General features: G+C 50.2%; 1 protein-coding gene across 1 annotated transcript in view; it reads right to left on the reverse strand.

Annotated features, from left to right (window-relative positions):
* Positions 1–1,174: 1,174 nt before the first annotated feature.
* Positions 1,175–27,350, reverse strand: part of SYT12 (synaptotagmin 12) — a 49,114-nt gene continuing 22,938 nt past the window's right edge. Inside the window, exons 5-8 of the mRNA XM_074997941.1 lie at positions 10,076–10,291; positions 9,282–9,402; positions 7,875–8,008; positions 1,175–4,535 (exon numbers count right to left, since the gene is read on the reverse strand). Of these exons, the coding sequence (XP_074854042.1) occupies positions 4,362–4,535; positions 7,875–8,008; positions 9,282–9,402; positions 10,076–10,291 (645 nt within the window). The 3' untranslated portion in view covers positions 1,175–4,361. The remainder of the gene's footprint in view (positions 4,536–7,874; positions 8,009–9,281; positions 9,403–10,075; positions 10,292–27,350) is intronic.

Consider the following 27,350-nt stretch of genomic DNA (forward strand, 5'->3'; position numbering starts at 1 on the left):
TCTCCAGCTGAACTGCTCTGGGTTTACAGTGCAGGGCACAGAGCAGACTGTGGCCCCTCTACTCTGGCTACAGGACCCCACTTGCTTCTATTTCCAGCACCAAGGTGAGCATAACAGATGTGCAGTGGCCTTTCCCTTTGCTCCCAAGAGCACGAAAGAGCATCCCAGCTCCTACCTGGATGGTTTCTACTGGCAGGTGTCCCGTCCTCACTGTCCTGACCCCCCGACGTCTGAACACTGACAGATGCTTGTTTGGAATTTTGTCTTCCTCTTCCCTGTTAGTGGCGCAAGTGGCTCAGGGAGGTGCTAGGGAGCCTTCGCATTTGTAGCATTGCTCTGTGTTTGCCTGGGAGCCCGAAATCTTGACCATCTCACAGCTCTTTGGTGGTCCACATAAAGAGTTGTTCTTGTGAGGGGATGGCTCTAAAGAGGTGCACCAACTCCTCAGCCCTCCCCTCAGGGGGCCATTTATCCCAGGTTTTTCCCATGCTGATGAATTCTAAGAAGAGGGTCTGTCCCACAAAAGCTCATCAGCTAATAAATCATTGTTAGTTTGTAAAGTGCTACAGGACTGCTGATTTGTTTTGTTGAGATACAGACTAACCTGACTACCTCTCTGTGACATTTAAAATGGTTTTTAAGGGGGACATTCAAACCAAGAAGCAAACAGTAATTAAGACTTTGCTCCTCTGTGATGTCTTTTATCCAGAGAATCATAAGCTTTCATGGGCAAAGACCCACTTCGTCAGATGCATGTAGTGGAGATTGCAGAAACAGCTCTATATATGCAGGCTCATGAGAGGTACTCCCTCCTTTTCATGATCCTGTTAATTTAGAGCTGACTCTGAAACCTCCACTCCATGCAGCTGTTGAAGCAGGTCTTTACCCACAAAAGCTTATGCCCCCAAAAAATCAGTCTATAAAGTGCCACAGGACTTCTTGTTTTTGCAGATACAAACTAACACAGCTAACCCTTCTGATACTAATCCAGAGAGCGTTATAGACTCTGATGAAGCTGGCCTCACAACCCCTCCTGGTAAGGATTACTGTCCCCCTTTTAAGGATGGGGACACTCAGGCCCCCTACCTCTGGTCACACTCCCACAACCCCACACACTTTATAATTGCTGTCAGGTATTAGCACCTGGTGCCAAAGAAAACAACTCTGATTGTTTTACTCAGTCCCCTTGCTGTTTATTTCTGATACACCCAGCTGGAACGAAGGGCAGGTGCTCTAGTGTTACACAGCGAGGATGACAGGTCTTTAAAGTGATAACAACCATTTAAATACATATCACAGCTATGGCATGATGCGAGATACACTTTTCATATAAAACCTCCACTGCTGTCATGTTGCTTTACTCAGCTATGCTGAAAAAACAGTGGCGTGGAGAGAGCAGAATATTAAGCATTCGAAGTACAAATCTATAACTACAGCCATTGTTCCTTTTTAATTTTGTTTTGGCCAGTTCCATGCTTCTGAGCTGAACATGATCACAGCCGGCGTTTTGGCCCTGGTCTTCTGTTCCTGAGCGGATCAGGTGCTATGGGAAGGGCCTTTACAACACACATTTCAAAGCCGGAGACCATCGTGATGGCTTTTTCTGACTCAGACAGCTCCAGGAATCTCACCCAATGGCAGCTGAATAAATAAGTTGATGGTTGGATTTCAGCATCTTGCTTAAAAAGCCAATGGGACAGACCGGCTGATAGCTCAGTATCACGTAGCTCTGTACGAGAGCCAGGGCTTTCCCTGGGCTCCAGTCACAGCCTTAATCGTAAGACATCCTTGTTCTGCTTCCCTCATAGAGGGAGCCACACGTGGGACAGTGGGCCAGGGAAATAAAAAGGTGTCTAACCTTTGCCTGAATGCAGACATGGGGCAGAGCCCACTGAAGGCAGACTTTAACGGGCTTGGGATCAGGCTGATAGCGACCAAAGCTCAAACCCAACAAAATGTACCCTAGAGATGTGCGAAACACATTCACGGGCAGGAAGAAGGTGTTTCACACAGGGCCAAGCCCACAACTCAGTGCTAAGGAACAGGGGGAACCCACTGGAAAGTCGGCGAGTCTCATAATCACAAAGCCGCAGTTGTTGGGACCTGACAGCTATTTGGCAAGGGTGATTCACACTGAAAACAAGCCTGTTTCTCGAAAAGGAGGACATTCACCCCTGCTTGGGGAAGTGGCGCTAGGGATGTGGCATGCTTTAAAAGCTTGGCCTTGCCCTCAGGCGGGTAGATGCTGCTGTGTAAGAACCCAGGAAGCTGGGTCCTTGCACCACCTCAGGTAAGATGAGGGGATAGGGGGCTTCTCTCAGAGCGCACCAATATCTGGGTCTCATCTCCTGTAAGCAATGAGGCCACAATCTAATGATGCATTTTGGAGCAGGGGAGGATGTTAGTAGCTTCACACGTGCCAAGAACTGCGTGCCTCCTCAGTGCCCACAAGCCATCCAAGCAGCAAAGAAACTATGTGCAATTTCTTTAATCACCTCTCCCTCAACTAGTTTGGACATTCCTGGCCCCTCTGTACTTGGCAGTACAGCCCTATCCACATGCCCACCCACTGTCATTCCCTCCCCTCAATTCCAAAGTGAGAATAAGGAATCTTCCCGGGAGCCATGAAGCATGACTCTTCAACCAAAACAATAAACTTGTGGTTCTTTGTATTTGCCTGGTGGTACCTGAGTCCCTGGTGCTCATGTTTTCAAGCTTTTCTCCATTACCATGAGGGCTACAAACTGAATTTTTGAAGCGGGGGAGAGGGAAGGTTCCAGGGTTTTTTTGGCAGGGGGAGGAGTTAAGTAAAATTAACAAGTAACAAAATGATTCCAAGAGCCATGGCTTTGTGGAAAAACACCTAAAATAATAATAATAATAATAATAAAATAATGAGCTGAAACACTGTGAGAGCTCTCCCTAAGGGTTTATCTTGACTAGGGGGTAGTAGTTGAGTTTAGGATGGGATTAGCTGCCATGTGCTAAACTTGACCTCTAGGTGGGAACTGAGTAAAAACTGAAGCCTGCACTGAGAGATGCCAAATAAGAGAGCTAGGTTCCCGTGGGCCTGGCTGCCAGGGGTACTGAGCACCTATAATCCCAGCTGAAGGTCTGCCGAAGATGAGGAGCTCTAGAAATTAGCACCAGTGTGTCTCAAGTTGGGCTCCACAATTGGTTGAAAAACGGGAGGAAAAAAGAAACCCATTGTTTTGTGTGCGGACATTTTCCCCACTTTTAGGGTTGGTATTTGAAATTTAAAACATTTCCTTCCATTCCAGAGCTCGTCAGAAGAACAGGAGGCCCCACTGTTTTATCCAACTCCACCCCTCATGCCCATCTGTTGCCCCAATTGGATTTAGATAGCATTTTTAATTGCAATTTGAAGGATTCCAGCCCAATGCAAGCATGGAGGTTCCCAGAATCCAAGCCACCAAGACAGCCTCCTGGTTGATGCTGAGGTCCCTCAACAGCTACTGCCTTCTTCTGACAGCAGAACCTAGCCTTGAGGGAATGGAAAACAGTGGCTTCATTGAAAAGGTAACGTGCAGTAGTGTTTTTCCTGAAGGAACTCTCCTCCACGCTCATATTTGCATTGGGGAACACCGTTCTTTGTTAAAGAGGCTGCTCCTCTACTAAAAATGCCAACATTTGCATTCCCATGGCTCACAGTTTAGCTCAGCCTGCCCCGTAACTGGACAGGGAAGACAAGCACCTGCTATTTATGGAAAAGCTCACTCTGCCGGAAGCCAAATTTTTAATGAGGAGCCATCCAGTGGAGGACCCAAAGCACCCTGCTTGGAGAGGGCACAATTGTAAGGGCAAGACTACGTTAAAAGCCTACATTTCCCTTTGAACACTGCACTGAAAACAGCTGTTGGTTAAATGCCAGCTTGGCCATTCATTTGGCTAAACTACCCTCAGGCCCGGTGTTGGAAATCTGTGGGGTGGAGCCCACCCTGGGTGTGAAATCAGAAATTTAGCACTAACTCTCTGAAGTCAGTGGACAGACCACGCACTCCTGGGTAACATTAACTGGAAAATAAAAATCACAGGGCTGAGGGGCTCTCAAGATGGTGTCATGGGAAAGGAAGTGCCAGGAGGGAAGGGTTTATGCACAGAAGTAGGTTCTCAGCAATCACACCTGAGTTGCTGCTTCTCTCAAATTTTCGTCCGCTGAAGCTTTTCTCAAGCATCTGATTCAGTGACTCCCACTGCTGCTCCTTCTTGCTAAATGGAACTTATGAGCATATGGAAAAAGTAATGTATGTCCCATGTACCACTGTCCATTGGCCAAGAATATTTGCTTATGGGAAGAGTCCAGGCACCAGGCAAGAGGCCCGCAGGGGGTAACTGTGCTCTTAGCTTCGGCGAACTGGGTGCCACATGGACACCGGCTTCCTTAAGGTGGCCAACATCTGGTTCCAGTGTGTGATGCCCATGCCACTGGCTGATGGGCCAATGATGACATGGCCAACGTTTTCAGCTCTTCCATCTTCACAACACTCTGCCACTGTCACCCGGAGAGACAGATCCTGGAAGGGCCCAGAAAACATGATCAATGTTCCATTGTATTATTCATTTGTGCTGAGGTAGCACCTGGGAGCACCGGTCATGGATCAGGCCCTATAGTACTCACCCCTATCCTGACCCCTCCCTTCCAGATCATGCACCCCAAACTCTCCTGCACCCTTTCTCCCACCTAGATACCTACACCCTCAGCACAATCCTGCACCCCCTCCCACCCAGGCCCCCTCCCTCTCCTGTCCCCTGACCAGGCCCCCCCAATCACCAGCTTGCTCCTGCGCCCCCCTACCCAGACCCCACACTACCAGCCCACTTCCTAGCAGTCCCCTCCCACACTGAACCCCTTATTTTGGCCCCACCTTAGAGCCCTGCAGGCCCCCCAAAGTAGTATCTATACATGCCCCGTCTTATTGAACACAGAATATGCTAATGAGGCACGGATGTAAATTTCCCCCACCTCATTAGCATATGGCCACATCATTTGGAGTTCTGAAAAAGCTCTTCCAGACTCCAAAATAGACATGTATACACACAGTCTGCGTGGATCTTGCAGAAGGAAACCCTCCTCCCAGAAGCCCTCTCTTCCTCAATCTTTTAGAGGGTTTCCTTCCGGAAGGTCCCTGTGGGCTGCATGTCTACACATCTGTTTTGGAGTGCAGGCTTTGGAGTCTGGGCTGCATTTTCCAGGCTGCTCATTACAATGCCCCTCCCAGAAGAAGGGGCATGTGTAGACACAGCCAAAATGTACTAGCTCTGGCCCCCCTGGGCTCCAGTGTTCAGGGCATTTTTTTTCTCACTTGTGTGGCCCTCGACCAATTTTTCTGTGTGTCTGTGGCCCCTGACCCAAAACAGGTTCCCCACATCTGGCCTAAGGGCATAATTAACATTGGAGAGCATAACTCAGGCCCAGTCCAAGGAGTATTTCCACTGTGTACTAAGACACAGCCTCCCCTTTTCTCACATGAACTGTGCCAGGCAACTGGCTCTGTGTGAGCCTGCATATGACGTGAGGATTACTCGGAGAGTTCAGCAATCCAGCCCAGCTTTTCAGCCTTCCCTACGCTCCTTCCAAAACCATCACTAACTAACAACTTGCTTTCACTTAAAAAAAGTCTTTTCTCCACTGGAGAAAAAGGGGAGGGAAAAGTGGGACCAAGTGAGTTCCTCCTCCACGGAAACAAAACTTTGGACTCGTTTTTGGATCAAACAAAAAAACATTTTCCACAGAAAAAACATCTGGTGGTCAATTTCCAACCAGTTCTAATGAACACTCCTCTGATTCATGTCTGCCTGGGCCATCCAATTTCTCTGGGTGTGCCTCAGTGCACATAACAAAATGCATTCCACCCATCGACGGAGAACGAGGGGAACCCTGAACCCAGCTATTCCACGTACTGGGCGCAGCTGATTTCATTCCAACAGCCCGTCTCTCCCGAGCATTCACCCACAAATTCCCTCACCGCAGGCTAGAATCGTTTACGCAGGAGGGACATCAGGCTAAGCAGAGGGCAATTTCCTGCATTCTCCTCCCTGCACAAAGCCCCAGCCCCAGGTTTGCTTCTTCCCAGCCATGAGGGGCTGTATCTCCGCCCATAGGTGACATGGGGGGGGGCATATGCCCTGCAAATGCCATGAGTGGGAGGGCAAGGGGCTGGGCAACAGCCAGTGGGGCCAGAGTCTCTGGGTATCCAGGGGAAGGAGGAGTGGGGCTCGGTGCCCTCAGCAGGGGTCCAGCCCCCCACACTCACCAACAGTGTGGGGGGAGCAGAGCAAGGCCACCCCAACCCACTCTGCTCTCCCAGCCGCATCACTTGGGGCAGGGGCGTGACACCCCCACACCCACCATGCAGAAGCAGAGCAATGGAGCAGAGTCAGCCATCGTTCCGCTCCCCCACACTGCCAGTGAGTGCACAGGGCTCCTCAGGGGAGGAGTAAGGGCAGGGAAGAGGCAGCAAGAAGGCAGAGCAGGGGGCAGGGCCTGGGGCAGATGGGATTTGGCCCAGCCCTTCCCTGGGCTGGGTGGTGTGGGGGGGTGATCTTGTGGCTGGTAGCTTCCCGCGGTTCCCTTCAACAGTTGGCCGTCTGTCTGAGAACCTTGCCCAGCCCCACCACTGCAGCACTCCCAGCCTATAATGGACATATCCTTATGGCCATTTCACAGATGGGTACTCAGGTGGCACAGAGACACCAAGCAACATGTCCCAGGTCACGCACAGTCTGTGGTGGACTAAGGCACTGCACCTGGGTTTTCTGAGCCCCAGCCTGGCTCCCTCACCACTGACCCATCCCTGAGCCCTCGGACTTACAGAAGCTGATTATCTGAGATTCCTTCTCGCCGTTGCTTTGGAAAGTCTCAAGTGTGTTTCAGTGGCAACTGCAGATCTCTAGGCTGCAGATCCAGCATTCACTCACTGCCTCTCTAGCCATTATCACCAGCACATTCATTTCCCTGCTCTTTGTCCAGTTCTCCCTGATCTCAGCACTATCACCGACATGGTGAGAACAGGAGGAGACCCCTAGAGATGTTGTTATGGCAACCACCCCTTAAAAGGCTCTTTCTTGTTGCCATGCCAGTGAAGAAAGCTTCCTCATTATCTGCCCTTTGTAGTCTCAGAGGAGTAGCGGTGCTAGTCTGTAGCTTCACAAAAAACAAGCAGTCCTGCAGCACCTTAAAGACTAACGATGTATGTTCTGGGTGTTGGGCTTTTGTGGGTAAGACCCACTTCTTCAGATTTTAAGGTTGGAGAATCTGAAAATCTGAAGAAGTGGGTCTTATCCACAAAAGTTCATTACCAAATAAATACATTTGTTGTTTTTGTTATTCTTTAAGGTGCTCCAGGACAGCTAGTCCTTTGAAAGTGTCTTCTTCAGACACTTTGATTAGCTGCTAACACCCAAACCTCTGACTTGCTAAATAAAATTACTCTCTGCTTCCAAACTGCAGTGATCCTGGTTAGATCTCAGCCACCGGCCCTCCTCTTTCAGCAGCAGGATTTCATTTGAATGTTCCTGCTCTGCACCTCAGAACTCACAGCCCAAACTTCTTCCCTGGTATAAGCAGCACTAAAACTCAGGGCGATTTCAGCAAAGCTGTGAATGTCAGTGCAGTTAAGGAGGAGTGAAGAGTTACAGTTCAATCTGCCATTCTAGCTACATGCCCGGGTCCTGGTGTACTGTCATTTCCTTGAAGGGGGAGCCCAGTTATTGACAGCGAGTCTTGAATGCACCTTGCTGGGGAGAACCAAGAGGCAGGTTTGGGTGGATCTCACAACCACTTTGAAGTTTTCTGGCTTTAAAAAAAAAAAAAGTGACTGCCCTTCCGTTGTGCCGGACTGGGAAATACTCACCTGTAGGACAATGGCAGGCACTGAGAAAATCATGGCCTCGTTAAACACCGGGTTTGTGTCATCTCTCTTGACGGCCGTCTTCTTCTTGCTGATCTTCCTCCCATCCTGAAGCAAGTACACTTTGACGAAAGGATCTGCTTGGACAATGGGAAACAAAGGACCATCACTCGCCAACTGCTCCCCCGCCCATAAGCAGAGGCTGAGCCCAGGGAACATGGATCTCAGGGACAAGGGTTATATGCACATTAGCTCAGAGATGTCGTCTAGCCGGTGAGAGTGGGACAATTTCAAGACTATGGACTGCGCCAGGCATAACCTCTGCAGGGGAGGGGAGTGCCTGGTGGTCATAGGAGCAGGCAGGCAGGGACAGACATGTTCCTGGCCATTTGCTCTGCTCTCCCCTTCTGCCTAATGGCCTTGACAAGGCCCTGCCTCCCCCACCATTGCTCCCCATTGTGCCTCCGACCCCAGTCAGCCCCACAGCAGCTAACCCAACACATACCAGCCCCACCATGGGCTGCCTCAAGCAGAGAAACCAGAGATGCCACCCCTCTCCCAGTGAGGCAGGGGCTGGGGCCCTGCACAGCAGGGGACAGCATTTGCCACTAGTAACGAGGCTGGAGCCCAGCTCTCCACGCACCGGGGGCTGTTGGACGTGGGATACGCTGACTAGTGGGGCTGACAGCTGAGGTGAGTTGGAGGTGGAGGTGGCGCTCTTTCCCTGCACCCGGCCATGCAGGTCAGGCCTCGCTGCTCAGCTCCCTGACCGTTCACCACAGGGGGTTGTGGCCCTTTGAAAATCTCTCAGTAGAAGCTGTTATTAAATGGAAGGCCAAAATCTGTGGGGAAGGGGGTAACGCTCTTGTGTGACCCCATAGCCCCACCTCTGCATTAGCTCTTGGGGGCAGGGACAATCTGTGCGCTCTGTGGACGTACAGCACCTAGCACACCATGAGTGGGGCTACCAGGCACTGCCGCAGCAGTAAGTAACATAAGGCGTTAGTATGCCAGCGATGGGGAGACTTGACTCAACTCCCCATTCACCTGGGGCAGAATGGGCCCTGCCGATTTAATAGGGGGCCTGGTGCGACCGTAATGAGGCAACAGAAAACCTGTGCCTGTGCGCGCTGCTGCCTCCTAGCGGTGATTAAGCGCCATTGCTACCAGCTTTCCATTGCCACCTTGGCTCAAGTGGAAGAGGCTTGGAGCACAAGCCCTGAGCTTCTGGTCTGAGCTCCCCAGAGCCACAGATAATTTAAGTGTGTGCCTGGACTCTCTGCAGCAGTTCATGCACTAATGCCAGAGATGCATCCTGGGCCGCAGTTCTAGCAGGCAAGCCGCAGGCAAGCAGGAGCTGCATGGAACTGGCCCCTCGCGGGAGCGGCTCCTTCCTGGCCTCACACTCACCTGCTGTCATTTTGCCATCAGTCCACACAAGGTTTTTGGCTTTAACCACAACAACTGTCAGCCTCTCCGCTGTGGGCAGGTAACTAAGAGACAGCAGGATCTCTCCCACTGAGTCAACTACCTGCAGGGTACATAAGGCACCATCCGTCACCCAACAGCAAACGTCAGCAGAAACAACTCGCAGAGAAGAGGGGAAGGAAAAACACCTATCTAGCCGGGCAAGTTTGTCTCTGACTGCGGGCAGAAGCCAGGCAGGGCTATAGCCTACAGCGGCTGGCTTACTCCTTAGACCAGTGGCCCCAAACTTTTCAGTAATACGGCGCACTTCCATGAGCCAAGCAATTCCACAGCAAACCCACTCTTCTCAGCTCAATCGATTGCTCAAACACTGCCCTCCCTGCCAGCCCACTGGAGCTGGGATGTGGTATTTAAACCCCGTCCCAGCTCCAACAGGCTCCCTCCCTCGCGCCCTCCCTCCCTTGTGATATCAAGAAGTACAGGGGTCGACTCTCTGCACAGCAGGAAATATTGCCCAAACCAGGGGTGACGGCATAACCTGCTGAACCTCCAGATTCTGTGCCTGAGCATCTGCTCTGGTTTCCCAACTCAGCAGTAACGATGCAGTTCTCTTACTTCGTGCACTGGATAGCGCCCGCTGGGGAGGTAATCTAACCTGGCAGTACCTGTGGCTGATCCAGTAAGTACAGAAAATACAGCGCTTAGCTTCTGCGCCCCACTAACTCTCTTTTCCAGGGAGCCCAGAAAGCACCAGCATGCAGACAACGAGCACTCACCTTGTTCATGTCCTGCAGATAGAGCCAAGCATTGAACGGGCGGCTGGCCAGATCAAGGTCTAACAGCTTCAGCTCTGCTACCCCAGTGCTGATGTTCCTCTCATCCTCGTCAATGCCAAAGACAGAGAATCTCAAGCTGTTTTCCTCCAGTGCAGAAGGGTCCAAGGGAATTGAAAACTTCTCATCAAAGAAGACGGAAAAGGCACTCCTTTGAATCTGCCGAGAGAACTGGGGGCATTAATTGGGGACAGGCATGTCCCTTTAAACAGCTGCCAATGCCACCTGGATAGCTTTGAGAAAGATTCCTTTCAATGGCAGGAAATTAGCTGTTTAGAAGGTCTAAGTGGACAGAGCCCTGGGTTCAAATTCCACCAGGATTTACCCAGCCCTTTGTGCTTTCCGAGAAGAGATGGACAGAGCTTCATGCATTTTACTGGGTGGGAGACAAGATCTTAACAACCAAGGTTCTCCCAGCTTGGTAGAAAGCCAGGGCAAAGTTTTCCAAAGGGCTGTCTGCTGACAGTTGTTCTGCCAGCCTCACAACTATCCCCCATTCCCAAGTTAGCTATGTGCTTATACTGCTGTGGGTGCACCCAGAAACCAGACACATCTGTGGCCAGCTTTACAGGCAGCAATGAGGATAAGGCAATGCCTGTGGGTGAAGCGCTTTGATGAAAGGGGCTATCAAAGGTAGGAAAGTCCCTCTGTAAGGAGCAGAATTAGGGCCAGTTACTGCATCTAAAAGATGCTCTAGGTGGCACATAGATGAAGTCGTGAGGGCCAACAGAAGGGCAAACATTGTTTCTACCTTTAAAAGGAGGAACAAAGAGGATCCAGGTAATTACACGTCATCCAGCCGAATTCTGTTATCTGGAAAGATGCTGGAACAAAACATTAACCAAGCAATTTGAAAGCACCTAGGGGATAATAGGCTGATAAGTAATAACCAACACCGATTCGTCAAGACTAAACATGCCAAATCAACCTCGCTCCTTTCTTTGACGGGTTACTGGCCTAGTGTTATTTGGGAAAGAAGTCGACACAATTTATCTGGGGCAATGTGGTCTAGATGAAATTGCTATCAGGCGGGTGCATGGCTGGTTGGAAAAGAGGGCCTGACAGATCATTCTTACGCTGAACTTAGCGTGGGCTGTGAGTGCTCAGAACCACGCAGGATGTGGGCATGGGCAAGGGAATGGGGGAATGCAGGGGCAGAAGGGAGGACAACTGTAAGGAGTGAGTGTGTGGGGGAATGGAAGGGGAGAAATGGGCCCCTTCCCCACGGAGGTGTGGTAACAGGCTAACCTGTCCCACCAGCTGCAGAGCATTGGATGTGGCTCGTCAGACAGTCTCAGGGACACTTGGGGAGCAGAATGGTTCCAGGGTGAGAACTCCCACTGCCTCCCCATTGCTCCCAGGAATGCTTGGGACCAAGAAATGGACTTCACTGACAGGGCAGGCAAGAGCACATTGGGTTCACCCTCACCAGCCGCACGGGGTGAGCAGCAATGAAACCTGCCCAACCAAACTGAACCTTGCCCTGTGCTTGCTGCATCCATTTCCACTCCCTGAGCTGCTGGAGATGGGGCCCTGCCCCAGGGCTTCCCACAACTCCTCTAGTTACCATTTTAAGCCATCCTAGGAGGGACTCAATGGTCAGAATCTGACCCTGGATTGTTTTCCCGTCCCTGTCGTAAAGCCAGGCCTGGTCCTACACACCCTTAACCCCTGCCCACAGCCCCTCACTTGGGGGAATTGACTGAAGAGACTATGTGACTGGATAAGGATTTGCACGACCAGACCCCAGGTGTGCAGCAATGCTGGGCACTATTAAGCACCTGCCACCAGAGCCCATAGGACAAGGTGGGGCAGCTGCCCCAGGCCCCACGCTTTTGAAAGCCCCACGGTGGCTGCCCCAGCCATCCTATGGATCGGAGGGGGAGGGTTACTGGGGCAGGGTGCAGGCAGGGGGGCGCAAGTGGTGGCAGCAGCCACCTCAGGGGGTTGCCTCCCCGCCTCCTCCCCCCGTCCTGGACTCACCCTGTGGAGTGAGCAGCAGCCTCCTCCGTGACACCCCTGAGCCCTTCTTCTCCACAGGCCTCCGCCCTCGGAGAAGCAGGGCACAGCGGCCTGTGGGGCATGGTGGAGTGCAGGTGACCCTTGTGGCTGCTGCCGCCGCCATCTACCTCCCACCGCTTACCACAGGCAAACCCCGGCCAGGCTGGCTGGGGAGTGGGGCCAGGGCGGGGCGGAGCAGGGAAGGGGTGGGCATGCAGCATGAGGGGGGCGGTTGCCCGGGCGCTGCCCTGGGCTCTCGGAACAGCCCTACCTGCCACCCTCCTGCATGGCAGCAGCTGGATTTTTCAGTGGCAGGCAGAGACACTCCTGCACGCCTGGGTTGCTGTAGCAGTCTGGGATCCTCGGGAAAAAATCTGCTAGAGGAACAGAGCTCTGTGATAATGTACAGAGCTGTCTGTCTTGTGAGAAGGGGAGCTGGACCCAGCCCTGTGCTCTCTAGCTTTAGCACCTGCAGCGCTAATGGGTTTTAATATCACAGTTCACGAGAAAGTGAAAGTAATTAAACGAGGAGCAAACCAGCAGCCAGCAATGGGCTAATGCTGATTTTGTCAGACCTCTGACAGCAGGTGTCCCCGTGAGCCTCTCCCGGCCCTTTCCCTGGCAATGCCTCAGGGCTTCCTGTCTCTTCTTGTGCTGTTGATTTTTTGACTGCCCAGACATTGCTCCTCAGGTCTGCAGTGCCATGGGATGGCTCCCCGGCGGCCGCCTCCATGCCGAGCATCCACCGCTCTCTCCAATTCCCCACTTAGCCTCTCACCAGCAGCTGTGCTCAGGGCGAGACATCCTTCCCCTCCCCACAGGGCAAGTTGACAGGGAACTCCCAGTCTTCACCTGTCCTCAGGGCGAAATCCACACAATGGGCCTACTTCCTTTCGAAGAGCACGCTGGGCTCCCTTTGCTGACCGGAGCGCTCCCAGCACGTTTACTGTGCCCTGAGGGCATGTCTGTACTTACCCGAACGTGGACCCCATCAGGGTCGACCTTCCAGGGTTTGACTGAGCGCACTTAGTGGGGACCCACTAAATCGAACCATCAGCAGTCAACCCTGGTACTTCCCATTTTCACGAGGAGCAAGGGAAGTGGAGGGGAGAGTTTCTCCCCTCAACCTCCCTCTGTGAGAGCTGCCCGATAAATTGGTATGTCAGTCTGAGCCGCCCGGCTGTTGCAGCTGGAACCACGACTCTAAGATCGATTTTCAGGTCTGGTGGAGACCTGCCCTGACTCACTCACAAGCTCATTACTGAAGCAATTTAACAGCCTCCGAATTGCTTGTGGCTTAGAGAGGATGAAGGTGGGCAGCAGAGTCCAGCAGAAGCCTGACTGTGTGGTTATTTCAGCTCCTATAAACTTGAGCTGGGCCTGACTGACTTCGCGGGGTCTAACCTCCCTGCTCCCATCATAGTGGATGTCCATGGCCAGGACGGTACCGACCCTGAACTCTGTAACTTCTCTCTCTCTGTAGGGAGCCAATCTGCAGCGTCAAGGCCGGATTCTGCTCTCATGTTCAGGTTTCACTCCCCCGAGCTCAATGAAACCAGCTCAGATTTTTCACTAGTGTAACTAAGATTCCAAAGGAGGCTTATCCTGGCCGGCTCCTGCCTGCAGAAGGCTGGCCTCAGAGCAGATTCGGCACCCAAACATGCTGAAAGGAGCTCCAGCAACCGAACCGAAAAGCTCGTCCCCGTTCCCTGCTGTGGGGTCTGGAGCAAGCTGTGCTGCCACTGGTGCAGGCGTCCCAGCAAGTACTGGCCAGTCTGCCGCCAGCGGGGAAGCAGGGCTGCCTGCCCACCAGGAGGGAAGCACTGCAGCAACTGCCCTGAGAAAAGGTCTCCTTTGAAGCAGGAGGGCGAGAGCTTTCTCTGAGAGCAGGCAGAGCCCTCCCCCCACCGCCTTGCTCCTAGTCCCAGTGTGCGTGGGAGGTCTGCAGCAGAGGAAAAAGCCTGCTGCAGTGCTAAGTCAGGGACTGGTGCACTGTCCCTGAGAGGCAATTGTTGTCCACTGTGGAACCCCCCCGCACGCGCGACTCCTCGTCCGCTGCTGGGGAGGGGCTCCACTGGGCTGGATTTCTGTTTCAGCAGCTTCTACTGAACAGAGGAAAAAGACGCAGTTTCAGGCAAAATCTGCTACAAAAGAGGCGTGCGCCCAACAGCAAGGTCATGGGTGAAACAGCAGCGTTTGTGAGCAGCAGAGCTCTCCCACGCACGGCGCTGTTCGCGCTTCCGCCTTTCCACTACGTCTGGCTGCCTGCTCCCTCTCCCATAGGTGAGACACTCTCCTCTGCTAACAGCCTGGCAGCGAGGGGAAAGTGCTCTATGCCTGTCCCTACACAACTACTGAGGCTATGGCTACGCTACGGGAAGAACGACCCAACTCAGGGTCAATTTTCAGAAGCTCGATTTTGCGCGCCTGGTAGAGTCAGACAGAATCAGACTGTTTGGGGTCAGCAGTCGATCCCTGTATGCTGCAATGTCGCGAGGCGTAAGGGAGGTCGACAGGAGAGTTCCTCCCGTCATCCTCCCTTTGGTAAGTCGATCACAGATAAGTCGATTCTAGCTACTCAAGTGCCATAGCTAGAACTGCGTATCTGCTGTCATCTTACCTGCCTAGTGTCGCCTAAGCCTATGGCTCTGTCTCCGCTACAGCGGCACAGCTATGACGAGGAGGTCGCACTGCTGTAGCATAGACACTTCCCATGTAGACAGAGGGGGGTTTTCCCCATCAATGAAGTTAATTTGTCTCTCCAAGAAGTGGCATCTGGATGGACGGAAGAATTCTTCTATCAATCTAGCTGTGGGTGCTCAGGGCACAAGATTTTTCAGAGCTCTGAGCAATGCAGCCAGCTTTGTTTAATTTTTAAGTGTAGTCCAGGCCCATGAGCTCTGGTCTCACCTCTACTGGCTGTTTACACCTCACTCATTAGAGAGCAAGGCCTTGTTACTCTCTGGAAGGGAGCCAAGTAAACACCCTTGCATTTTACAAATGAGTTACATGAGAGGCTGCACAGATCTCACCAGGCAAAGCCGGGATTAGAAGCCAGGTTGGTAATACTGCAGATGCTGAGGCTTTTAGCACCAAAGAGCTCAGGTTGCAGCCCCATCCCAGGGAGCTGGGTTACACCTGTTTCTGGCAATCTGGTCCCTTTCCTTCTGTGGTTTGTCAACAGTCTGAGGGGCTGTAATTCCCAAACCTGGCATCTTAGATTTGCTGTATTCATTCTGAGACAGAAACAAGACAGAGCTGAAACACCGTTTGTGCAAGGAGGGAATTGGTACCTGACAGGGTCCAAGTTCTGCAGAGAGTCGATAAAGCACAAGGGAGGTTGGAGGGCGTGTTAGCCATCTCCCTCCCCGGCTGGTAGTCTCCCACTGTCCCCATCCCAGGCGAGGGAGAGGAAGCCCTGAGGGCACAGAGGGATGAAAGCAGCTCAGTTAATAGACACTGACAAATTTCAAGCCATCCAAGCTGGGTTGCTGATTTGATTTGATGTGTCTATTCCCTGAGAGCTGCAGGGACTAGTGTGCCGGTTTCAGAGGTCCTGGGCAGACACATAGCTAAGAAATCAGGAGTGCTCCTAAGTGCAGCTAGGTTGCCAGTGTAGTAATGCAAAGAAGCTACATGAAACAGGATCTGGTGAAGCATCCACAAGCTGGAAACTGGAATGTGAAAAATGGAGCTGGAAAACCAGGGAGGAGAGACTCACCCAATCACAGGCACTTTGTACCCACCCAGGACCAATGCCTGTGCTGCTCCCATGTCCTGCCCTGGAAGCACCAACAGGAACAAAATCCACCCATTAATTTCAACAGAAAATGAGCCAAGGTTTATTTTGAACCCTCAGGACAGTTCAATTCAGGGGCCAGACAAAGCACGAGGGGCTCCCGCTGCTGGCTGAGCTAATCCCCCATCTGCAAGAAGAAGGGTTGGCATCACACACACACACTCTCTCTCTCTCTCTCTCCCCGGCAGGTATTTGGTGTAGTGCTGTGGGAGACCCTGACCACCTCAGGCTGCCAACTTTGACATGCTGTAAATAAGCACTCGACTTTCAAGCTAATCCCATTTCAAAACAAGCTAGTTCCAAACAGAACCCAAGAATCTATGTGACTGCATCCCCGCTGCCCTGCAGTCTGGGCTCTGGAACTGTGGTGGCCCACTGTGCACCCTGAATGCCCTCCCCCTTCCCCTGCTTGCTGGGCCCCAGTAATAATAATAAAAAAAGAGGGGATGTGCCAAAACAAGCTACAAGCCGAAACTAGCCAATGCTCAATTGACCAGGCAATTAAAGGTGAAACAAACCTTATTTCTGTGGGTTTTTTAGCTGCTCTCTAGCAGTTCTTCTGGCAGGCCCCAAACACAGCAATTCCACCAGAGTAAAGCCCAGAAGTGCTGCATCTGCCCACTAGTGACAATGGCAGTCATGTCCTGCCATGGGACAGGCGAAAGGCCATTCCTGCCTCTGCTCCATCCTATCACATCTGGAGCGCAGGGACCTGCGAGAGTTAGTAACAAGGCATGCGGCTGCAGCTGTCTGGGGCCAGGCTCCCGGCTCTGTCTTGCGGCTTTGTGACGCCATCACTCTCGAGTAGCTACTCTCAATTTACTCAGCCCCCGTTAGAAAAGCAGTAGGAGCCAGGCACACTGGGCTGGACTTGTGTCAGCTCCAAAGATAGTCTGGGCGGGTCAGCCCCAGACAAGAGAACTGAACCAATGCCCCATTGGGGGGGAGGGGCTGCACGCACTAGAAATGCAATGTCTAGATCACTCGTGGTTGTTAAAGCAGCTCTGGCCTTCTTCACAACCAGCGCGTGAACCCTCGTGTCCTGGTCAAATTACGCAGTGAGTAACTGCATTGAGATGTAATGCCCTAAGCACCCAGAATGCAGAACTGCAGTGAATGGACCTTGCATGGTCATCCAGTTCTAAGTATTCACACTTCCCTCCCCCACTGTTAATCACCCGACTCAGGCTCCCAGGAGGAAAACAGCAGCATCTGCGCTCCTCTTGCTGGGTTTCAGATGCTGTGAGAACTCCTGTACTGGTATTTTTAGCCCTCCAGCACAGCCCCTGCAAACCCAAGTCAGGTGATTCCTTGCCAGGGATTTTTACTGCAGCATAGATGAAGCCCAAGTGACTTGTCCAGGATCACACATGGAGGCTGTGGCAGGAACTGACCCAGCTCTTCTGTGTCCTGCCAAGTCTGAATCACAAAGCCATCCTTCCACTTCATCCAGGCAGAGTGGAGTAGAGTGGCAATGCACTGGAGAGGGCCCAGTGGAGGGCAGACAAAATGCTTAGGGCTGGAGCACATACCTATGAGGAGAGGCTGAGGGATTTGGGCTTATTTAGTTTGGAGAAGACAAGTGTGAGGAGAGATTTGATAGCAGCCTTCAACTTCCTGAAGGGGGATTCTAAAGAGGATGGAGAGAGGCTGTTCTCAGTGGTGATGGATGGCAGAACAAGGAGCAATGGTCTCAAGTTACTGGGGGGGGAGGTCTAGTTTGGATATTAGGAAAAACTACTTCACCAGGAGGGTGGTGAAGCACTGGAATGCGTTGCCTAGAGAGGTGGTAGAATCTCTATCCCGAGAGGTTTTTAAGTCCTGGCTTGATAAAGTCTTGGTTGGGATGATCTGGTTGGAGTTGGTCCTGCTTTGGGCAAGGGCCTGCACACAACGACTTCTGCGATCCCTTCCAGCCCTAGAATTTTATGAATGGACAGTGAAGCCCAGTAGCTTGTAAATGAACTGGGTGCTTTGAAAGGCATCGTTCTCCTTCCTGAGCTCCAGCCGCCCGAGGATTGCAAGCAACCCTCCTGCTCTCCTCTGTGCTCACATGCAGCACCCAGGCGCTGACGGTCTCAAAAGAGACTTGCCGGCTTTTGCCTGCTTCTCTGTGCTCTTTCCTCCAAAGATTACCTCTCTAATGAGGGCTTTACGGCTCAAGGTATCAATCAAACTACTGTGGTATCTCTCCCATTCCAGTTCCTTTGATGATGTGACACAGGCCCTCCTGGGCACTCTGAAAAGATGGAATTAGCCTAAGAACGTAGTAACAGTCTGAACTGAAAGGCACATTAAAAATTCAACTCAGTAGCAAGTTGCATTGGGAGGGGACACCAAGATCAAGGGCTTTGTGCTGGTCCCAGCAGTACCATGGTGGTGGAGCAAACCCTCATGTAGCCCTCAACCTGATTTGAACCTGTCTGGAGGAGCAGAAGATATGTAAGACATTTCTTCCTCCCTACTTGCTGTTCTGCATTCCCAGAGCACAATACCCAGAGAGCTGCTTTCATGCGATCAAGAGCTTGCCCCAAGTGGCAGGATCAGAACAAGGACAGGAAAGTGGGGAGAGCCAGACAATGCAGGAGTCCTACAGCTGGGTTGAGTAAGAAGGAGCTGAATGGAGGAAACGTCCCTCTGAACCCCAACAGAGTGAGCCCAATTCTAAACTCCCAATGGTCTCCCAGCATCAGCTGGGAGTGCACAACGAGGCTGAGGTATAGCAGTGCTGTCTACATGCAGAGTTAAAGATTCTCCCCACTCATCTTTCCCACCTGCACTGTCAGAAGAGACTTTCTGACACATTGATACACTGACTTGCAGTGTGCTTTGAATTCAGCCACTAGATGTCTGTTCACTTAAGAGAATTCCAAACAAGGAATGGTCCCTGGCAAACAAGGGACATCTCGTAGAAGTAGAAGGCTCAGTATTGCCACCTTCAAGCTTTCAAAAATCATGATCAGGCCTCTAAAAAGTAAGCTATGAGACTGGTGGAAAAAATAATAAGTTTGTCTTTGCCTTCTGGTTTCTAAGTTGTAAGGTCCAATCTAGCCATATCTTCAGGGTTTTTTCTTTGCAACTATCTGTGCCAGAAACTTATTTTAAAAAAATAAGCAGAGATTCCATTCATAACTCTAGAAGCGTGGGCTTTAAGAAAATATTGAATACTGTCAGGCTCATGATAACATTGTAGCAATGGGCCACATTTATATTTGCAGCTGACTTTCTAACTAAACCCATTTTCAGTTTCAGACTGATTCCATATAGCACAAACACGTGGTTATTGACAATAACCAAACACAGCCCATTCTATTGCAAGCACCCATAGCCCTAGTGGGCTTCAACTGGGAGCAGAGAGCTCTGCATTTTTACTATTCATACCTACATTACAAAACAGATCTCATCACGTGTGCTTGGAGGGTGGGTGCGTGGGGCGTTTCTCTGCTTAAGTTTGGGTGTAGCAGTCTTAGAAACTTGAACCCACAAACAAAACTTTGGGGTTCTTAAAAGTTGATATTAAGCCTTCCTCTCTTCCTTCTGGGCTTGAAAGGTTCTGATTTGAATAGCTAAGAGACTGTGCAGATGCCTGTTCTCTAGGGAAAGGTCTCAGCCAGGCAAGCTGAATGTCCTTCCACCTCTAAGTGAGCTGTGATGGAAGAGTTTAATTTGAGAAGCCTCCACAGAAGGAAGGGCACTGCACAAACTGAATGCTACCTAACAAACCTGCCAGCACCCGGCCCTGCCCTTTCAATGCACAGGGACCTCTCCCAGGGCCTGCTTGGTAACCGCACTCTCAATCTCTGCCTGCAGCACAAGGGTGCTAATTATTTGAATAACATAACACTACTTCTGTGATGAGACTGCTTAGGCAGTTCCAGCTCACCAGCCATCCAGCAAGGCAAAAACTGCCTCAGCTCTTTCTTCAGACTGTCCTTTTCATGGCCCTCTTCAGTGTGGGCTTCAAAAAAAAGTGTAAGTCCCTTTGCCCCCAAGCCGGTGGCTCATCACCTGCATGCAGATACGGCACCTCATTAGTCCAAGAGCACAAAAGGGAGTGACGCAGCCAGCATCACATCGGCCTGCCCTAACCCATAGGATCGGGTGCCCTTTTTGCAGCTGGGTGTATGGGAGGTGGCCTTTCAACGCACGATCAAAATGAGGCAAAGTCACAGCTATCAGGACTGAGGCTAAGACTCCTGTCCACTCCACCACTAGACATTTTAAAGAGAGGCCCCACATTTTGTGGTCACTCAGACTTCCCCCGTGTAGGAAGGCTGGGGATTTTGCGTAGGGAACATAGGAATGACTGGCCATACTAGGTCAGGTCAGACCGAAAGTCTACCTAGTCTGGTATCCAGTCTTCCAACAATGACCAATGCCAGGAGCTTCAGAGAAGGTAATCACCAAGTGATCCATCCCAATACCCATTCCCAGCTTCTGGCAAAACCAAAGCTAGGGACACCATCCCTGGGAACATAGGGTTAGGCCAAGGAGAGCGAACATGCCTTCGGAACTCTGGGCCTGATTATTTCATCCATGAAATCTTTTCATTTCATAATTAGAGTTGTATTTGTGAAAAACAGAATGATACACCTTGGTGGTTTATAGCTTCAAGCTTTACTAACACTAAGTATCATTCATTATCATTAGACTGGGCAATGGGCTTAAACTGCAGCAAGGGAGGTTTAGGCTGGACATTAGGAAAAACATCCTAACTGTCAGGGTAATTAAACACTGGAATAAACTGCCTAGGGAGGTTGTGGAATCTCCATCTCTAGAGATATTTAAGAGTAGGTAAGATGGACACCCATCAGGGATGGTCTACATGGTGCTGGGTCCTGCCATGAGGGCAGGGGACTGGACTCAATGGCCTCTCGAGGTCCCTTTCAGTTCTGGTGTTCTACAACTCTAAAACATTCACACCAACGTGTTTTATTGCTTAATGGAACAGTTCCTGCTCAATACAGTACCAGCTAGCATGGATGGGGCTTTGTTCTTATTTATCGTTCTGTTGCCATAATGCCTTAGACCTCAGCTGCCTCAGGATCTAAAAAAACAAAACAAAAACAAAAAAACACCCCATAATGTAATGTGTTCTTAAAAATCAGTTTTGTTTAGTCTGACATCACAAACACTAAAATGCCTTAACTGTACAGTTATTGCAGGATATCACTACAGGCCAAAGTCAAGTTTCTTTATGTACCTGAACTTTGCAATTCTTACCTTAATGTGTTTGAATTTCAGTTTAAATATACTGTTAATTCTGAACTTCCTGTTTGTGTAAGGTTTGGTTTTGGGAAAATTACAGCGACCTTGTGGGTTGTTTTTTTATGCCCTGAAGTTATAGATCCATATTCTCAACCTTTAGTGCCATCTATATGAAGAATTTTTTTTGTGTGTAAATAGGAAATGACAGTCAATGCTCCAAAAAGTATACAAGTGCGAAAGCTAAGATACAGGTGACTGAAACCAGTAAACAAGTGGGGAGGGAGCCCACAGTATCACAAAATGGGCTGTTTTAGTGTGATTCACAGCCCACCAATAGCTCTAATTTCAGCTCATGAACTGCCTAGCTTCTGCCTACTGACATAATTGGACTTGAGATAGGTTTTTAAGCCCAGGTGAAACGTGGCAACATACTGACAGCTTTTAAAGCTAGAAGAGACCATTATGATTATCTAGGTTGATATCACACCTAACATGGACCATAGAATCTCACGCAGTGATTTCTACATCAGTCACATCACACTGGCATATTACTGTTTTTAGAAAGCCAGCCAGTCTCAATGTAAAGGTTTCTGATTTAAAGACTCTCCTCCTTATGTGGTTTTCCCAGAGGAGTAGAAAGGGTTTTGGTGTGTGTGGTGTTTTATAGACAAGCAAGACTAACGGTTTGTCTATGCTGTCGAGTAATGTGCTCTGCAGGGGTGTGATTTCTAACCATGTGAATGTGCTGCATGTTAATTGGGCCATGTAGACCTGGCTGACATGCACTAAAGGCTTCCTAGTGCACAGAACTCACACTCCTCTAGAGCACATTACCCTACCATTTATATAAGCCCTAATTCAAACTCATTTCATATGGTAGGCCTGATCTGGTACCTGCCACTTAGCCCAGGCCACATTCAGCAAGCACTAGTCAAACAGAAATAGCTAAAGATAAGCCACGGTGGTTACTACTTACATTCCCCCTCTGGCAGCTTTGAAATTTCCTTTTCTTCAACATGCCAGGTTGGGGCACTTGTCCTCCAGCTGGCAGGTAATTACACTTCCAGGGCCCAGGAATAATTTTGGGGATTGGGGTGCACCCTCTCACTGCTGTCTGCACCCCTCACCAGCCCCATGATCTATGACCAACAATTGGAACTCTGCATGTGGGGCTGTGTGGGAACCTGTATGTAGGACCCAGTGGTAGAGCCAGTGGCTGTGCAGTACCTGGGGCTGGCAACTAAGCCTCTAGGCATCAATGGGCCCAGCAGCCAGGACCCTGGCAAGCAGGGGCGTGTTAGTGGGATGCCCCAAACTTGCACTCCTACCTCCCACATCTATGTATGCTTCACAGCCATTTCCCCTCATCCAGCCTTGTATCACACGCTGCCAAACTTAGGTTCCTCCAGAAAATCTTCAACGTGACCCCATGACTTTATATTGTATGAAAGATTTTGCAGCTCCCAAGCCTGGTGAATAAGGCACACTGGTGTGGTGTGCTCTGACTCCCTTATATAGACTCTACCAGCATGCATGAAATGTCCTTAATGTCCTGTCTTTAGTCCAGGACTACCTCAGTGTACGTGAGCAGGGTCTGTTAGCAGGGCCTGTCGATTTTTTAAGTCAAACACTCCCTTTTAAAAATATGTATACGCACGGCCAGACCTCTTTCCCATACGCCTATGGGTCCATGTACCACTGGCTGAGAAACATGGTCCCTGGGAAATCTGAGGACTTGAAACAAGCTCGTTATTCAGCCTTTCCAGATGACTGTCCCCTTTTCAGGAGGCAGATTTGTTTTGCCCACCCCCCAGCTATGCCTCACTTAAAACCTACTTACTTACAAAACATGCACAAATATCATAGACGACGACCCCTGAAAACTTGCTGACTTTCTACTGTCTTATTATCAAGTAAATGAACCGGAATAGAAATATTGTACGTACATTACAGCATAAGGGTTATGAAGCCCATAGAAACAAGTCATCGTCTGAATGAACTTTCAGACTGTACTGACTTTACTAGTGTTTTTTATGTAGCCTGCTGTAAAACTAGGCAAATATCTAGATGAGTTGATGTACCCCCTAGAAGACCTCAGTGTACCCCCCAGGGTACTGGAACTCCTGGTTGAGAACACAACACATTGTTGCACCTACAAATCACACCCCTGCAGTCAGGACCAAAGCTTAATTTTTTGGCCCTATCACCAACTTGTAAGAGGGGCCTCCTCCCACAGATATACCATAATTTACAGCCTGGGCCAGGTCCCCCCAAGGCCTTCAAGCCCTGGTAACAGTACACTGCCCCCCATTCCTGTGGCAGACTCTGGGGCCAGAAACAATCCCAAAGATACACGTGAAGCCCGTGGCCCAGATGAAACTGTTCGGTGAGCTATACATTTGATGCTTCTACCCTAAGCATTACAGGTGTTGCCTATAAACAAGATACATCTGAACAGGAGAGACACTTAATATAATGGGTACCATCTACAGGCTCACAGGCTGTGGGCCAGGCTCAGGAGCACACAGCCGGCTGGAATGGGGTCGCTCTGCTTTCCGCCATGACGGTGAGCACCACTGGCCCCTCCCCAGCAATCCCCTGGATCACGTTGCTCAGGGGAGGAGGCTTGTGGGCTGAGGGAGGCTGGCCTGGGCCCCACACCACGCTGGGGATGGTGCTGATGATAGGAAGGTTCGGGTACAACTAACTACACTGTAAAAACAATCCCCATGACAGGGAATCTTGGAGTCTGGATAACCCACTGGGGTGATGGGGCTTGCGCACTGCGGCTGGAAACAGCACTGTGGACCGCGGTTAGATGTTTGGCGGCGAGTGTGTTCTCTGCCTGTGTTGCCCCAGCTCTGTCCAGGCAGCCAGCAGCCAGCCCAGGCAAGCACACGCAGGCTCACAAGGCTCAGAGATCCATACAGCTGCAGCTCTTAGGCTGGAGCCGGGGATCAAAGTGTGCGGTTTCTACCTCAGCAAAGACGCACCCTGAGAGCCCTGGCTCCAGCCCCAACAGGAACATCTACACAGCTACTTTAGCCCCATAGCACAAGCCCTGCACACCCGAGTCAGCTGACCGGGCCAGGCATCGAGACTCCTTGCCAGAGGGGTGTTTTTGTAGTGCAGCTGCATCCTTAAGGGCTGAGCATTCCCATCCCCATTCTAGCCTTTGGAGTTCTGTGGTCAGCATAATAAATGGCCTTTGTTTGCTTTTCTTCCCCTTCTGGCCCCTGTTAGTTCACACAGTCAGTCCAACGAGCTGAGATGCTGCCGAACATGATGCCTTTCACTGGGCATCTGGCTCTCCTAAACATCTCCCTGAAGCTTCCCTTCACTGCTGTACAGCATGTTCCACTGACTGCTCTAGAGCAACACAGTGCAGTGCTAGCTACACCTTGGGCGTATGTCTACACTGCAGTTACAAGTCCATGGTTAGCTTCTGCCAGCTGACTCAGGCTCAGGGGCTGTTGAATTGGGCTGTAGATGGTCCAGCTTGGGTGACACCCTGGGCTCTGGCATTCCCACCTCACAGTCTGAACTCAACCACCTAGTCAGCAGTTTGACAGCCCTTTAGCCCAAGTGGGCGGGCATGGGCCAGCCACAGGTGCACATAGACCGAATACACACCCCTGCACACCAAGAGCACATTGAGTTAGATGGGGCTCTGTCATACTGCCAACCCCAAGCATCCAAAACTCATGAGATCATTCAAAATAATTAACCTCAGGTTCTTTTTCTTTGCCCCAGTTTTGAGCCTTTAGGATGCTCTGGACTCGTATTTTCCAGTTTTATGCCACAGCTGTGAAGGCTAGAAAGTTACTTTCTCTTTAAATGAAGACTCAGGTTCTCCTCTAACCACTTGAATCTAGGGACTGGAGCTTACAGAATACAGCAGACACTGAGAGGCTGTTATTGTGAGCCGAGAACACTGGGTCTGCTTGTACAAAACCAACTGCAGCATTAGGTTGTCTACTGTGTTCCCTGAGTTATGCACAGCTCCACTGAGATCACCAGGAGATCTGGCTATGCTCTGGGAGAAGAATGGGATGTCAGAAGTGGCTCCATCTCCTCAGGGGTGGAGATATCCCTGTATAAATACCTATGGTTGCTACAGCACTTTGGGATCTATGAACAGAAAGATGCTACATAAAACGTTTGTTATGTTTTTCAACAGACCGCAGCACACTACAGGAAAGATAGTTGTCTCAGGCCAGCACACATCTATAAATAATGCTAGCGAATTATAAACAGTCAATAAATAATAACTAGAGCATAAATTCAGACAGTCTGGTCTTTGCGCTGAAAATTATTCTTAAAAAGGGCATTGTCAAAATATTTCAAAGACAATATTTTATACTTGCTGGAGTCTTTTACGCAGCTCTCTTTGAAAGTCAAACATTTGCCACCAACACAGATGATTTTTCCCATGCTTTTGCAATTGGTCATTGAATGTCCAGAGAAGCAAATTGATGAGGCCTGAGTTAGAGTCGTAAGTATGCTGCAATCAGTGCTAAACAACATCATTTTTATACCACTGCAGTTAAAAAAGAATCCAAAACCACTAACTGTTTAAGCAGCAGGAGATCTGGTGCTAAGGAACCACAATAACAACCTTAACTCTAACCCCATGATTTAGGGTTGTCAGCCCCCAGGATTGTTTTGGAGTCTTTAGGAATTGAAATCATTCTTCAATGAAAGTTTGTCCTGTTATGAAGCTTCCAGGAATATGACCACCCAAAATTGAAACCCTGCCTATCCAAGGTGGATACTGGTACACCGCAAATAACTGTGGTCAGAAGGTGCAGGTGAAAGCAAACCTTCAGTAAAAAACAATTTGAAAATGTTTCCAACCCTCTCCTCCCTCCCAACCACTTCTGAGCCTCCTACAAACTGAAAACGTAAGAGTCTGCATGCAGGCTTTGTTGAAGAATCAGAGAAACTAGAAAAAGAGCATCACATTTCTGGATGAATTAGAGGGGTGAAGGCCCAGGAGCTCTGGAAGGCAAGATGGAGCTAATCTGCAGCTAGGCAAATAGAGACTGCTTGGAACACTGGCCTCTTGTGTTCAGTAAAGCTCTACTTCCTGCATCACTACGTGCCTTTGTATCTCTTACTGCTCCGAAGCAGGCTTCAGTGTGTCCTGGTGCAGGGCTCTGACATCTGCTGCCAGACTGCAGAAAGTGAGCAGGATAATGGAGTGTGGCAGGGCAGGGTCTGAGGGAGCCGCTTGTCAGCCACTGTGGCGCAACAGAAGTTCTCTTTTTGGCTGGCCTGGGCGTACCTTGTAAGTGAAGGATCCCAGTCTTTGGTAGTGGCAGCCTTGCCTAAGCAGTTCATCCTGAATTTGATGTGTTCAGTAGTGTCCCACCAGAGCATGCCTTGTTATAGCCTCTTGGAATCAGTTCACAGCTTTATTCTGGCTGGCTTTTTTAAAAATCCAAAGCTTAGCATGGCACAGCTGCCTACCCATCAAATACAGCAGGACCAGAGAGACCATTCAGGATGTCCAATCTGGAGAGTGAATAATTCCAGAATTAACCATGCCTCTGCTTTCAGTGCTCAAACACTCCCTTCTCACTGGGGACAATAGAGAAAAGCTGGCTTGCAAACACCAGAAAGACAGAAGCATCACATGCCTTTTTCAAAAATGTACGAACTTCATCTCCAGCTTCATTACCTCCAAAATGCACGGCCAACAAACCGCAAACTTTGCAAAAGAAGCCAGCAAAAAATAACCGCTAACTGAAGAAACCCAAATGGACAGAGACGAACCAGGAGAAAGTCGAGTATTAAGAATGTCTTTTACTGGGGCACTTGGAGGGTATGGTCAAAAGTCAGGTTTATAATGGAAAGCTTTTTGACACCTTAACAAGCGGCTTTGGAATGTGGAGCTGAACTTCTCACAGCAATGGGGTAGGAAGCTTTCCAGCTGTAGGGTCCTAATCGTGCAGTAGTTGAAGACCTGCAAATAGCTGTGCGGATGATGTCCTGCACCTGTATGGAGCAACACAAACTTCACCTGGATGGCCAAAGAGGCTCACCTGCATGGAGACTTCTGGAGAAATAGAGCCTTGGGGACTGATCCAAATCCAGCCCAGAATGGCAGTGATCAGTCATTAACTTCTGATCGCTGTCCGAGGTGGCCTGTGTTGTATGAATTCACTATTGCGGTTTGGGCTCTACAGGGCAGAATTCCTTGGCACA

The sequence above is a fragment of the Carettochelys insculpta genome, chromosome 6 (assembly GCF_033958435.1).
Source record: "Carettochelys insculpta isolate YL-2023 chromosome 6, ASM3395843v1, whole genome shotgun sequence".
Taxonomy (NCBI): Eukaryota; Metazoa; Chordata; order Testudines; family Carettochelyidae; genus Carettochelys; species Carettochelys insculpta.